The 15,146-nt window shown below is 41.2% G+C and overlaps 1 protein-coding gene across 1 annotated transcript in view; it reads left to right on the top strand.

Moving 5' to 3' along the window:
• Window positions 1-15,146, top strand: part of pdzd2 (PDZ domain containing 2) — a 445,568-nt gene that overhangs the window by 117,433 nt on the left and 312,989 nt on the right. Inside the window, exon 3 of the mRNA XM_059989569.1 lies at window positions 6,046-6,819. Within this exon, the coding sequence (XP_059845552.1) occupies window positions 6,332-6,819 (488 nt within the window). The 5' untranslated portion in view covers window positions 6,046-6,331. The remainder of the gene's footprint in view (window positions 1-6,045; window positions 6,820-15,146) is intronic.

Raw genomic sequence — 15,146 nt, 5'->3', positions numbered from 1 at the left:
GTCACGTTACCATAACTAGAGAGAAGGTTCTTAGGAAACAGAAAGATCTTTCTTTCTTTTTCAATCTTTTTATTGAGTTTCATATATATATATATAAAAACATAACATAATAATGAATAGGTTATAAATACAATAGACTTGAAATTGCATTAATAATAGGATAATAATATCCTGTTAAACATCAACAAAAAAAGGTACATTAATCAATCAAGTCTATATAATTATATATGAAAAAAAACAAAAATAATCGTCAAAAGAAAAGGGAAAAAAATTTGAAAATATATAAAAGAGAATATATAGTGAAAAAAAAACACGAAACTAAACTAACATGGGCAATAATAACAGTTTGTAAGTATATGATAGTGTCAAAAACTCCAGAACTCCATACCTGAACAAGAATAAGCAGAGAGAAGGTCTGAAAAAGGCCAAATTAATTCATATGAAAATGTCGAATGAACGGTCCCCAAGTTTCTTCAAATTTAATTGATGAGTCAAAAATAGTGCTTCTAATTTTTTCCAAACTCAGATAAGAAATAGTTTGAGAAAACCACTGAGACGTGGTAGGAGGATTTACTTCTTTCCAGTTTTGTAATATAGACCTTCTGGCCACTACAGAAAGATCTGAAGATAGATAAGTTACCCGCACCGGACGGTGTACGCCCCATGGTTCTGAACGAGGTGGCGGAAGAGATTGTGGAGGCGTTAATAATGATCTTTCAGGAATCACTGGATTCTGGAATGGTTACAGAGTACTGGCAAATTGGAAAATTGCAAGTTTCACTCCAATCTTCAGGAAGAGAAATAGGCAGAAGAAAGGAAACTGTAGGCCAGTTGGTCTGATCTATTGAATGGTGAAAGGCCTTGATAGAGTGAATATGGAGAGGATGCTTCCTATGGTGGGAAAGTCAAAAACCTGAGACTACAATCTCAGAATTGAGGGTGTCCTTATAGAACGGAGAGAAGGAGGTATTTCTTTATCCAGAGATTGGTGAAACTGGGGAATTTGTTGCCACAGGCAGCTGTAGAGGCTGAATCTTTATATATATTTAAGGCAGAAGTTGATAGATTCTTGATTGGTCAGGGCATGAAGGAATACGGGGAAAAGGCAGGAAATTGGGACCAAGAGGAAAATTGGATCAGCATTGATGAAATGGCAGAGCAGACTCGATGGGCCAAATAGCCTCATTCCGCTCCTATATCTTATGGTCTAAGGTCCTGGGGCCAAGCATGATCATTATCTTCATACAATGGGTGTCATGTTAAATTGGCTGCAAGCTGCTAATTAGAAAATACATATACGAAGAAAAGTATCAAAAGAGACAGACAGACTTTATTGATCCCGAGGGAAACCGAGTTTTGTTACAGCCGCACCAACCAAGAATAGTGTAGAAATATAGCAATATAAAACCATAAATAATTAAATAATAATAAGTTAGTCATGCCAAGTGGAAATAAGTCCAGGACCAGCCTATTGGCTCAGGGTGTCTGACGCTCCAAGGGAGGAGTTGTAAAGTTTGATGGCCACAGGTAGGAATGACTTCCTATGACACTCAGTGTTACATCTCGGTGGAATGAGTCTCTGGCTGAATGTACTCCTGTGCCTAACCAGTACATTATGGAGTGGATGGGAGTCATTGTCCAAGATGGCATGCAACTTGGACAGCATCCTCTTTTCAGACACCACTGTCAGAGAGTCCAGTTCCACCCCCACAACATCACTGGTCCTACGAATGAGTTTGTTGATTCTGTTGGTGTCTGCTACCCTCAGCTTGCTGCCCCAGCACACAACAGCAAATATGATAGCACTGGCCACCACAGCCTTGCAGAACATCCTCAGCATCGTCCGGCAGATGTTAAAGGACCTCAGTCTCCTCAGGAAATAGAGACGGCTTCTTGTAGACAGCCTCACTGTTCTTTGACCAGTCTAGTTTATTGTCCATTTGTATCCACAGGTATTTATAATCCTCCACCATGTCCACACTGACCCCTTTGGATGGAAACAGGGGTCACTGGTGCCTTAGCCCTCCTCAGGTCCACCACCAGCTCCTTAATCTTTTTCACATTAAGCTGCCGATGATTCTGCTCGCACCATGAGATAAAGTTTCCCACCGTAGCCTTGTACTCAGCCTCATCTCCCTTGCTGATGCATCCAACAATGGCAGAGTCATCAGGAAACTTCTGAAGATGGCAAAACTGTGCAGTAGTTGAAGTCCGAGGTGTAGATGGTGAAGAGAAATGGAGACAGGACAGTCCCCTGTGGAGCCCCAGTGCTGCTGACCACTCTGCCTGTCACATAGTGTTGCAAGCACACATACTGTGGTCTGCCAGTCAGGTAATCAATAATCCATGACACCAGGGAAGCATCCACCTGTGCTCACAGTACTCGCCGGCTTGTCCAGGTGGGCATAGACACGGTTCAGCAGGTAGATGATGGCATCCTCAACTCCTAGTCGGAGATAAATAAACAATATATTGAAAGCAAAAGTAGTGAGTAATGATGTTAAGGTGCATCTGTAGAGGGAATACATGAGAAATTGTACAAAATGAGAGAGTATAGCTTTTTGGAAAGCTGTTGATACAATCAAAATAAGATTAAAATGGAAATTGTAACCAAGTATGTCAATCACAGAAAAGAAAGAATTGCCACACACAAGGATTGAGAGCCAACTTCTGCTGCCCCCTAGTGACTGGGAGACCAATCCAGATTTCAGCTGTAGACAGAAGAATGTAGTTACTGAATTTTGAACAGCGAACAAGATGCTGGAGGACCTCAATGAGTCAAGCAGCATCTGTAGGAGGGAGGTGTGCCATTGACATTTCAGCTCGAACCCTTCAATTGTTCTTATTCTGCCTAGACCTTGTTGAATATTCATCAAGCTACAATGGTCACTGTAATGAAACAAATCACATGTATTTCTAAGTTCAAAATAAATTTATTATCAAAGTGATGATGATGAGGATGATACAACCCTGAGATTCATTTCCTTGTGGGCATGCTCAATAAATCCATAATAGACTGATAACCATAACAGGATCAATGAAAGACCGCACCAACAAGTTCTGTAGGTATCAGTGTCAATGTGAGGACTGGGAGATAGTACTTTTCAAACTTTGCTGTAAGATATATTGGAATAGTTAAAAAGATTAAAGCTCAAAGATTGGATTAGGTGATGGAGGAGTTATTAAAATGTCAAGGCTGCATATGGAAAGAGAGACCTCATACTCTAGGAATCAATCTACAATTGCAGAGGTCAGAATTAATAGCGGTTTGCTGGACCTATGCACATTCTATGTGCAGAATGTTCTGGGAAATACGTACAAATCCATTTTGTGGAAGTCTCATCGAAATGGTACAAAATATGGCTTGTGCACTCCAGCAGTGAGAAGTGGAAATTGGGTTGTATTAACGGAAGCACATGCTGTGATTTTATGGAGTCAGATTCAGTGCCCTTTTTATTTAAAACACCTGTACCCTGAAGACAGAAGCACAATAAAGTCTAACTTAGTTTAGTATTTAGTACTAATAAAAACACACCACAATTAGATAATACTGAAGAACAGCACAAGAAAATGTAGAAATTGTTACCAGATTACACAGTCTCACTTAAAAAAAAACCTTGATTGCGCAAATTGCTTTCATATGGCGTTAAGGGTTTACGGTTTGTTTGTTTGTGTTCCCACATTAAGGCAATGGTATTTTTTTCATGGTAAACCAAATGAAAAAGATTTTCAGAACTAAATCCATCAATTGTTCCCAGACAGTGATTAAAATAAGACTTGCTGTAGGAAATGAGCAGTTTTCTCCTCACTGTCCCGTTTGTACCACGGGTTCTTCTCCACTAATTAGTCAGCTGTATGTTGTCAGCATTTTTCCTGTAATAAAATGCAAACCAATTCATTCTCAAACTAAATCACTGCAATAAATATTGCTTCCACAGCCGTATCCTAAAGATTCATAATAATTCACATGCCCTTCATTATAAACTGTACTGTTGGTGATTCACTTAAAAATACTGCTTTAAAGTGTTACTTGGATTTTGATACTGATTTTTCTGACTCTGGACAGAAATGAAGCCAAGGCAGACACATTTTTTTCATTGAGATGATAACTTGTTACATGTGATACGGGGATATAATGCAATCCAACTTTTGAGGTTTGCACACAGGATATATGTCTTTTGCATTTTTGAGCCAGTTACTATGAAATGAAATAATATAAAATACTTTTTCTATCCTTTTGGCTTTAGTAAATGCATTCCCTAAATGTTCTGCAGGTAATGGATGTTTCTATATTCACAGGACTGTTTGGTATAAATAGCCCTGTGAATTCTTTTAAAATATAATATTCCAAATTACCTTGGATATTTGTGCTGCTGTGGTTATATTGATAGTATCAGATCTCTTGAACAATTCATATTAAAAGAAACTAAATAGTAACTGAATTACACCTTTATTTTACAATTCCGTATCTTATTGTGTGTGACTTTGCTAACACTCAACCATTAACCCTCGCAAAAATACTGAGATGTCATTATCTCTCTCCAATTAAAATTATTGGCACTTAACCATAGTTAAACATGTTTCCATACGCTAACAATAGTTGAAGTAATTTAGTGACTGCATATATTTATGTTATAGTACATTCATCATTTTTTCAAAGTTACAACACAGAAACAGGCCTGTCGGCCCATCTCATCTGTCCTGAACTTTTGTTCTGCCTAGTCTCATCGACCTGCAATTGGACCATAGTTCTCTATATCCCTCCCATCCATGTATTTATCCAAACTTCTCTTGAGAGTGTTGAAATCTAACTCGCATTCGCCACCATGTATCATCTTGATACTTCCATGTTACAATGCTGCTTGAGCCTTAATTATTGTGCTGGAAATGCCCGTTGAATTCATATCTTGTCTGCTCCTTGACACTGGCTTGTTTTCAGCTGAATAGTACATCTCATGCTAGTTTACAGTATATTCATAACATTTTACCCCTTATCCATGTCTTAACAGCAAGTCCAAGCTTAGCATTTTGATGTACCTGTCAAGGCGTTGATGTGAATTCCTTTTATCTCAGCTTTTTGTCTCAACTATCTCAAAGTGGCTGATTATGTTCCCTGTCTGTTTGCCGACTTATCTAATGTTGAACATGACATTTCTACATACACAAGATGACATCCACTGCGAGCTCGGTATAATCAACTGAAGTCTGTGTGAACTGTGGTTAATTTCAACAACATGTCACTTCAAATGGATACGACCCATGTACTGTAAGCATCACAAAGCTCTCTCCCCCTCTAGTTGATGGTGGTCTTTGTTGCCTCAAGAATATCCTGGTGATTTCAACTCTTGATCCTGTCCTGTAACATCACTACAAGGCTGGGGGCATTGTGATATCATTACAGGTGCAATAGAATTAGGATAAGGACTTGTTTATTATCAATGTTTCCTATCAAATTCTGTACTCAGGTTATGGCTCTCTTTATCTCTTTTTATCTCTCTCTCTCTCTCCCCCCACTCTCTCTTCCCCAACCTTCCTCCTCCCCATCCCCTCTGCCTCTCCTCCATTTCCCCCTCTCTACCCCCTCTCTGCCTCTTCTCCCCCTCTCACCCCTTCTCTCCCCCCACTCTCTCTCCCTTTCCCCAACTCCCCCTATCCCCTCTCTCCCCCTCTCCCCCTCTCTACCCCATACCCTTCCCCCTCCCCTCCCCTTCCCCCTATTCTCCACTCTCTTCCCCCTCGCTTCCCCTCCCCCTCCTGCACACTCCTACACCCTTTCTACCCTCTCTCACCCCTTCTTTCTACACTCCCCCTCCCCACCTCTCTCTCCCCCCCTTCACCCCCATCCTTTCTGTGCCGCTTCCCTCCCCCATCTTTTTGTGCTCCCTAACACCATGAATTACTCTGTTGTCTGAAGAAAATTGACTGCATTCAAATAAGATTGACAAGTATTACTTGAAAATAATTGAAACTTCCATCAAGTAATTCTTGAACTGACTTACTGTGGTTTGAGCTGATACTTGAATTGTGTTTTTCTCTTTTTTTAAGATGCAAGTAAAAATTCTCCATCGGCATTTCAATTCGTACTCTGCCATTGTCAGTTCCTGGTTGTGAGCTGTCTCTCCCCACAAATTCTTTTTGTTCATTTTGCCGAAGATTCTTTCCCAGCACTGAAGATTTCTTGCTGTTCTTCGATGCCGTTTGAGCCTAAGCTGATTTAAGTTCCCAAATGAGAACAACTACAGTTCCCTGAAGATTGATAACCTGACGAATATTAATATGTTTTCCAGCGGCTAGAAATTTGGATAATGTGGGGATACTGGCTGGCCCCACGATGCCAATAACTTCAGAAAGTGCCAAGCTCTTTCTCCCTCTCCTAGAACACTGGCTGGACATCAGACTGAAGGAAGACCAAGAAACACCCGGACTTCAACTGTGTCAGTCAGCTATTCAGATGCTTTGTGAATACATTCACCTGAATTTTGGAGTGGAAGCAGGTGTCAGACAACCACATCAAAAGGAACAAGACAATTTTGAAATTTGTGTCGCTTACTTGATCAGAGCAGAAGGAGACAAGAATGATCTTGGAGTGCGCTTTGGGAATGTCCCAATCTATTTGGATTCTCCAAGTGAACGCAACAGTAAAAAGAGTAGGAAGAAAAAGAAAGATAGCAAAGGGCCTATGTTGGATGTCGGATACATCTGGGTTACAGAAGTGGAAAAGCACAGTCCTGCTGCAAGGTGTGAGAAGATTAAAATTCGAGACGAAGTGCTAATGCTGAACGGACAATTGATGGTTGGTGTTGATGTGACAGGTGCCAGGTAAGAGCTTGTTTGAGAGAAGTTTGGATAGGTACATCGATAGTAGGGATATGGAGGGTGATGGGCCCAGGTGCAGGTTGTTGGGAGTAGGTAGTTTAAATGGTTTTTGGCATGGACGAGATGGGGCCTGTTTCTGAACTGTACTTCTCTATGACTCTGACTCTATGACTCTAAGAACTGGTGTAACTAATAATACGGTTCAAACATTTCCAATTCCATATCTTAATTACAGAACAGTTGAATATTAGGATAATATATGAGGGGTGATTGATGTTAGTGACCTAAGGTAGAAGGAGTAACTTTTAGAAAACCTAGCACATTTATTTTTCAACATAGTCCCCTCCTTACATGGGTGATTGATAAGTTCATGGCTGAAGGTAGAAGGAGATGAGTTATACAGCTCTCGTCACATGTACATGCAGTTCAGCTCTTTGAGTGCTTATGCAGAAAGTTTGAAGTTAATAACTCATCTCCTTCTACCTTAGGCCACGAACTTATCAATCACCCCTGCTGTGGATACTTTCTGGAGGTACAAGATCTGTATGCTCCACGACCGCTGGACTAAATGTGTAAATGTAGGAGGGGAGTATGTTGAAAAATAACTGTGCTAGGTTTTCTAAAATTGACCCCTTCCACCTTAGGCCACAAACTTATCAATCACCCCTCGTATTTTTAATATGACTATGTAAAATCAAAAAAAAACCTAAGAGCCAAGTGATGGGGTTAATTTATCTGATTTTCTATGTTGAGTTCCCTTAGTTTTAATGGCAGGAACTGAAGTGGAGCTAATAGTGCAACTGTTAACTTCCCTGAAAGAGTAATTTACACTTTAGTTCTGGTGTACAGTTTGACTCTGAGGTGTTGACAATGGATTGTTCTCACATTCTTGGTGTTTGTGAGGGAGACTTGTGTGTCAATTATGAAGGAAAGCATGTGTGGAAGTACTGTTTTGCATTTAATGAGAAATGGAGTTGGAATATGTCCCAATGTTCAATTTGCTCTCTCTGTACAATGTTAAACCTTGCTGTTCGCTCAATGTCAGCCACATTTTATTCATGATGTGCTGAATTATATCATTATGTTCTCATTTGCAATATTGAGTACATAATCAAAGTACATTCCATATCATCTGTTTTATTGGATCCTTTCATTTGCAATCAAACAAATCCACGATCTTGAATACTGTTTCAGAGATGAAAAAGTCTCGGAGTATTTAGAATGTAGATCAAAAACAGAAAATGCTTTAAACACTTGCAGGTCAGACGATATCTGCAGGAAGAGAAACGGGTTAAAATCTCAGGTCAGAAATCTGCAATAAATGCTGCGAGACACGAACTAAAGAAAATCTGCAGATGCGGGAAATTCAGGCAACACACGTATAAAACTGGAGGAGCTCAGCAGGCCAGGCACTATCTATGGAAAAGAGTAAACAGCTGAAGATTTGGGCCCAGACCCTTCTGCAGAACTCAGAATAAATGCTGCGAGACCTGCCAAGTGTTTTCAGTATTTTCAGTTATTTCAGGTCTCCAGCATTTATGTTTGATTTTAGTGTTCGCCTTTTGTTTGGAATGTGAAACTTGCGATTAATCTGGAGTAGTTGAAACAGAAAGCATACATAGATTTATCTGGTGGTCAGATCTATAAAGTTCAAAGTAAATTTTATTGTCGAAGTACATGTATGTCACCATATACAACCCTGAAATTCATTTCCCTGTGAGAATACTCAGCAAATCTATACAATGGTAACTGTAACAGGATCAATGAAAGATCAAATCAGTTGACAACAAACTGTGCAAATGCAAATATAAATAGACAGCAATAAATAACAAGAACATGAAAGACAAGATAAAGAGTCCTTAAAGTGAGATCATTGGTTGTGGAAATATCTCAATGAATGGGCAAGTGAATGCAGTTATACCATTTTGTTCAGGAGCCTGATGGTTGAGGGGTGGTTACTGTTCCTGAACCTGCTGATGTGAGTCTTGAGGCCATTATACCTTCTGCCTGATGGCAACAATGAGAAAAGGGCATGGCCTGGGTGGTGAGGATGCAGCTTTCCTACAGCAGTGTTTCATGTCGATGTGCTCAGTGGCCGGGAGGCCTTTACCTGTGATATACTAGGCTGAATCCACTACCCTTTGTTAGATTTTCCTTTCAAAGGCATCGGTGTTCCCATACCAGGCTGTGATGCAGCCAGTCAATACATGAGAGTGATGACTCAGAGCAAATCTGTCACAATAGTTAGTTAAAGTTAAGGCAGGCATTGCTCTTATGGAAAGCTGAACATGCTACAGGCCCTACCGTTCGCTTTCCCATGTCCAGCATGTTTGATGCAGTGATATTGACCCAGGGGTTCTTTGGAAGTCAAGAATGAGGAGTAAGTCTTGTAATTATAGCCATTTTATTGGGTGTTCGCAACAATAAAAATTGATAGTAACCACCTCACTGTACTGTAAGGGAGAGATAAAATGAAGGAGAATGAGGAAAAGAAAAAACCTCTGAAGTTGTAGTTGTTTTATACCAAAATGTTGCTCACTGGAGAGATAAATCATATTGCAGTGATGAGAGGTAACCTGTGAAGTAGTCAGCTTCAGTAACATGACACAGGCTGCAGAGAAAATTCTAGAAAAATACAGAAACAACTGTACTACAATTACTGAACATATACTGAAAAATTATATACCTATAGATGATTATATAAAATTATGAGCAGCATAGGAAAATTAAAATACATGAACAGTAACAATTTTACACTAACTCCACAAGTGTTTATGTCTCTTTTAAATCTAAATATTCTGCTGAGACACCAATCAAGTAACACTGCACATGTAACAGACTTTAGTAATTATTTAAAAGCGTCTATCTGAAGAAAAACATTAACTCTGAACTGAGGAACATTTCAGGCTGCACAGAATAAAAGATATCACTCTCAGGGTGAGCTGATTTTGTTTCTGACTGGTGACAATTTCCCTCACAGCTACCAAGCTCAGTCTTGCGACATAGGGGACAGAAGCGCCTCATTTTCTGATGAGCTCGATGTCTTCTGAGCTCGCTTTGATCACCAGAATGGGGAGGAACCATTGCGCACCCCCATGTCTCCTGATGGTCCTTTGGTCACGGTATCTGATGATGACGTGTGGGCTGCCTTCGAGAGAGTGAATCCAAGGAAAGCATCTGGTCCGGATGGAGTACCTGGCTGAGTACTGAAGACCTGTGCCTGGTGTATTCACAGGTATTTTATCCTCTCACTCCGGTACTGTGTGGTACTCACCTGCTTGAAGCAGGCTTCTATCATACCAGTGCCCAAGAAGAGCGTGGTAACCTGTCCAAATTGACTATTGCCCAGTACACCTACGGTGATGAAGTGTTTTGAGAGGCTGCTGTTTGAAGCATATCAGCTCATGTCTGAGTGGTGACTTAAATCCGCTCCAATTCTCAGACCAAAGCAACAAGTCTACAGCAGACGCCATCTTGTTGGTTCTTCACACAGCCCTGGATCATCTGAATAGCAAAGATATATACATCAGGATGTATTTTATTGGTTACAGCTGGGCATTTAACACCATCTTCTCCACAAAACCAATCAATAAACTCCAAGTCCTGGGTCTTAATACTCCTTTGTACAATTGGATCCTGGATTTCCTTACTTGCAGACCCTAGTCAGTTCAGATCGGCAGAAACATTTCCTCCACAATCTCTATCAGCACAGGAGCACCGCAAGGGTGTGTATTTAGCCCCCTGCTCTACTCACTTTACACCTATGACTGCGTGGCTAAGCACCGCTCCAACACCATATATAAGTTTGCTGATGACACCACTGTTGTGGGCTGTATCAAAGGTGGTGATGAGTCAGCATACAGGAGGGAGACTGAAAACTTGGCTGAGGGTGTAATAATGGCCACCTCTTAATCAATGTCAGTAAAACCAGGGAACTGATTGTAGACATCAGGAGCAGTAAACCAGAGGTTCATGAGCCAGTAACCATCAGAAGATCAGAGGTAGAGAGGGTCACTAACTTTAAATTCCTCAGTGTCACCATCTCAGAGGACCTGTCCTGAATCCTTCATATAAATAGAATTACGAAGAAAGCTTGACAGCACCTCTACTTACTCAGGAGTCTAAGGAGATTTCAGTCAAGTGTGCTGACTGGCTGCATTATGGCCTGGTATGGGCACGCCAATGCTTTTGAGTGGAAAACCCTACAAAGAGTAGTGGATTCAGCCCAGCACATCACCAGTACTCTCTGAACCATGGAGCACATCTACATGAAATGTTGCTGTAGAAAAGCAGCATCCATCATCAAGAATCCTCACCACCCAGGCCTCATTCTTTTCCTGCTGCTCCCACCAGGCAGAAGGTACAGGTGCCTCAGGACTCACACCACCAGGTTCAAGAACAGTTACTACCCCTCAACCATTAGTCTCTTGAACAAAAAGGGATAACCACATTCATTTAAGGACTCTTTTATCTTGTTATTTCATGCTTGTTATTTATTGCTATTTATTTATTACCTGAATTTGCACAGTTTGTTTACAGTTGCTGATGTTTACAGTTTGCAAATCACGTTTATAGTTACTATTCTATAGATTTGCTAAGTATGCACACAGGAGAAGAATTTCAGGGTTGTATGTGGTGACATGTATGTACTCTGATAATAAGTTTTACTTTGAACTTTGAGCCTTTCTAGTGACAGTATTTCATTAGCCTAAAGAGTTTTTTTCCCTCTGAGACAGTCCCACAGAATCGGAAATGATTTGCTCCCACCACATGTCAATGGTTTCTGAGGAGGCAGACATGGTCATTGGAGATCTACAGTCTCGCAGTGAGGCATTGTGGGAAGCAGCATGTTCCTTCCATCAATGTTGGCCTTGGCTCTCTTTAGCTGTCAATGGAGGGGCTTGAGTTTCAGCTTGCAACCCTGGACACACGATCGTCATTACAGACAGTTGTGGGGCAGGGAATCTTGTGAGCTGGTTTTGGTATTGGTTTATTCTTGTCACGTGTACCATGATACAAAGAAAAGCTTGTCTTGAACACTGTTCATACAGGTGAAGTCATGCTAGAATAAGGTAAAACAACAACAATGCAGAATAACTTGTAAAAGCTACTGAGAAAATGCAGTACAGGCAAATGGTAAACTACAAGATCGTAGCAAGGCAGATTATGCCGTGGAATCCATTTTATTGTACCAAAGGTCCGTTCAAAGTCTGATATCAGTGGGAGAGAAGCTGTCCGTGAGCCTGGTAGAATGTGCATTCAGGCTTTCTTATCTTCTGTCCGACGGGAGAGGGGAGAAGAGTGAATATCTGGGGTGGATGAAGGTTTGATTCTGCCAGCTGCTTACTGAGGTAAGAAGTATAGACAAAGTCCACAGAGGGAAGGCTGGCTTCTGTGATTTGTCCATAACTCTCTGCGATGCCTTGCAGCTCAATGCAGAACAATTGCTGAAGCATCCTGTCAGAATGATGATGTTACATGCTGCATTTGTTTTCCCCAAAAAGACTTTGAGAACATTCCAAAAAAAACTTTCCTCTGTCCTGTGGTGATCATGAGCTGCGAAAGAGCCTGGAACAGAGAGGCTCTTTCGGACATGAGGATGACGCGGCCTGCCCATCAGAGCTGATGTCATTCGAGCCTCGATGCTGGGGATGTTAGCTTGGTAGGAGGTGCAGGCATCGGTCTGGTTATCCTCCAGTGAACCGGGAGCATTTTACAAAGGCAGTGTTTAGGTACCTCATCCATGCTCTTAGATGCTCACTGTCTGCAATCAATGTGTCTGAAGCCTGTGGGAGAGGGGCTTTCTCTGCCACCTTGTGCGTTTTATGTTTATTTTAATCTCAGCAGTCCAGGGAGCCTGTATATAAGTATTGGAAGGCTGTACACACACAGTTCCTTTGGCCATGCTGGATCAACTCCACTCAGAAAACAGATGTTTATGATCTTTCAGTTGTCATTTCATTGAGACCAGACTTAAGGGAAGAGCTATTATTGTTAAAATATGTTTTTATTTTAAGATTTTGAACAGAGGTTTTTGCTGCTTCTGTGTTTGCTGCAGATTGCCACCATTTATTAGAGTGACAGAAGCTGCTGTCAGTGGCCACTTTATTGAGTATTTCTTGTACCTAATATTAGCCGTCGAGTGGACATTGGTGGTTTTCTGTTGCTGCAGCACATCCACTTCAAGGTTCGATGTGTTGCTGTTCAGAGGTGCGTTTCACCACACCACTGTTGTAACGTGTCGTTCTTTGTGTTACTGTCACCTTCCTGTCTGTTTGAACCAGTCTGACCTTTCTCCCCTGACCTCTCTCATTAATAAGGCATTTTCTGTAAACTAGATACTGTCGGGTGTAAAAATCCCCGGAGATCAGCAATTTCTGAGATGCTCAAACCACCCTGATTGGCATCAACCATCATTCCACTGTCAAAGTCAATTAGATCATATTTCTTCCCCATTCTGACGGTTCGTCTGAACATCAACAAAACATCTTGACCATGTTTTTCTGCATTGAGCTGCTGCCTCAAGATTGGCTGATTAGATATTTGCATGGTAGCATAGCAGTTACTGCAATACTTTACAGTAGAGGTGACCGGGGTTCAGCTCCCCCCGCTGCCTGGAATGAGTTTGTATGTTCTACCTGTGACTGCCGGGGTTTCCTCTGGGTGCTGCCATTTCCTCCCACAAACTAAAGACGTACCATTTGGTTGGTTAATTGGTCATTGTAAATTGTCCTGTGATTAGGCTAGGGTGAAATTGGGGGATTGCTACGTGGCATGGCTTGAAGGCCCGGAAGGGTTTATTCCTCAATAAATAAATAGGTGTTAATGAGCAAGTGTACAGCTGTACCCAGTAAAGTGGCTACAGAGAATATATTCACTAATGTGCCACATCCTCAAATCTCCATCTCCCACACCACACCATGCGAGTTATTTTAAGGACCAGCTCTATTTGTCACATGTACAATGAAACATACACTGCATTCTCTTTCTGCAGTGTGCATTTGGCAAAACGGTTTGGGGTTTTGCAATGGTCTCTGTGTAAGTTCGTTTTGCACAGCTGAGTTAGATCTCTATTCTGTATGGGTTGTCTGTTAAGAAGATAAAAAGAAAGATTAGTTTTATTGATCACACGTACATCAAGACATTGAGCGATATGTGTCATTTTGGCATCAATGGTCAGCGTAGTCTGAGGATAGTGCTGGGGCCAGCCTGCAAGAGTCAACACACTTCCAGCACCAGCGTGGCATCTCTACAACTTGCTAACGCTAAATGTACATCTTTGGAACGTGGGAAGAAACTGGAGAAAACATGTGGTCACAGAGAGAACATACAAACTCCTTACAGACTGCTCACACTGTGCACGAACCGCAGCACTACTGTGCCACCCCATTCTGGGACAAACATCAGCTGCTACTGGCAGATCATCCCAGTGAAAGATGCCCTTTAGTCTTCCTGTAACACAGTTGTTTTCAAAGACAGAGCCCTCCATAATGGAAGAGTATAAACTGGCAAATTCCAAGATGCAGGAATTTGTGGTGAAGGACACGCTAGAGTTTGGTAAAGCCTCTGTAAAAGTTCTCGGGTACCATCTGAGAGAAGGAGAGAATTTGTAATTGTATGAGATCCTGAGAACATCACAACATACTTTGCAGTCAACCAATACCTTCCTCTTCATTTTTCTCTTCTCTCTTAAAATGTTTCTTTAAAGTCCACCCTTTATCTATCTTTTCTGTAACTCAAATTTTGGTAATGCTTTCAAAGTCAAAGTAAAGTTTATCATCAAGTACATATATGCCCGATGCCAGAGAATAGTGGTGGATAACTGTTTGTCAGGTTGGAGGCCGGTGACTAGTGGTGTGCCTCAGGGATCTGTGCTGGGTCCAATGTTGTTTGTCATATACATTAATGATCTGGATGATGAGGTGGTAAATTGGATTAGTTAGTATGCAGATGATATTAAGATAGGTGGCATTGTGGATAATGAAGTAGATTTTCAAAACTTACAGAGAAATTTAGGCCAGTTAAAAGAGTGGGCTGAGAGATGGCAGAGGGAGTTTAATGCTGATAAGTGTGAGGTGCTACATTTTGGTAGGACTAATCAAAATAGGACATACATGGTAAATGGTAGGGCATTGAGGAATGCAGTAGAACAGAGTGATCTAGGAATAATGGTGCATGGTTCCCTGAGGGTGGAATCTCATGTGGATAGGGTGGTGAAGAAAGCTTTTGGTATGCTGGCCTTTATAAATCAGAGCACTGAGTATAGGAGTTGAGATGTAATGTTAAAATTGTACAAGGCATTGGTGAGGCCAAATTTGGAGTATTGTGTA

This window comes from Hypanus sabinus, chromosome 14 (assembly GCF_030144855.1).
Source record: "Hypanus sabinus isolate sHypSab1 chromosome 14, sHypSab1.hap1, whole genome shotgun sequence".
Classification (NCBI taxonomy): Eukaryota; Metazoa; Chordata; class Chondrichthyes; order Myliobatiformes; family Dasyatidae; genus Hypanus; species Hypanus sabinus.
This window is presented reverse-complemented; position numbering and strand designations above follow the sequence as displayed.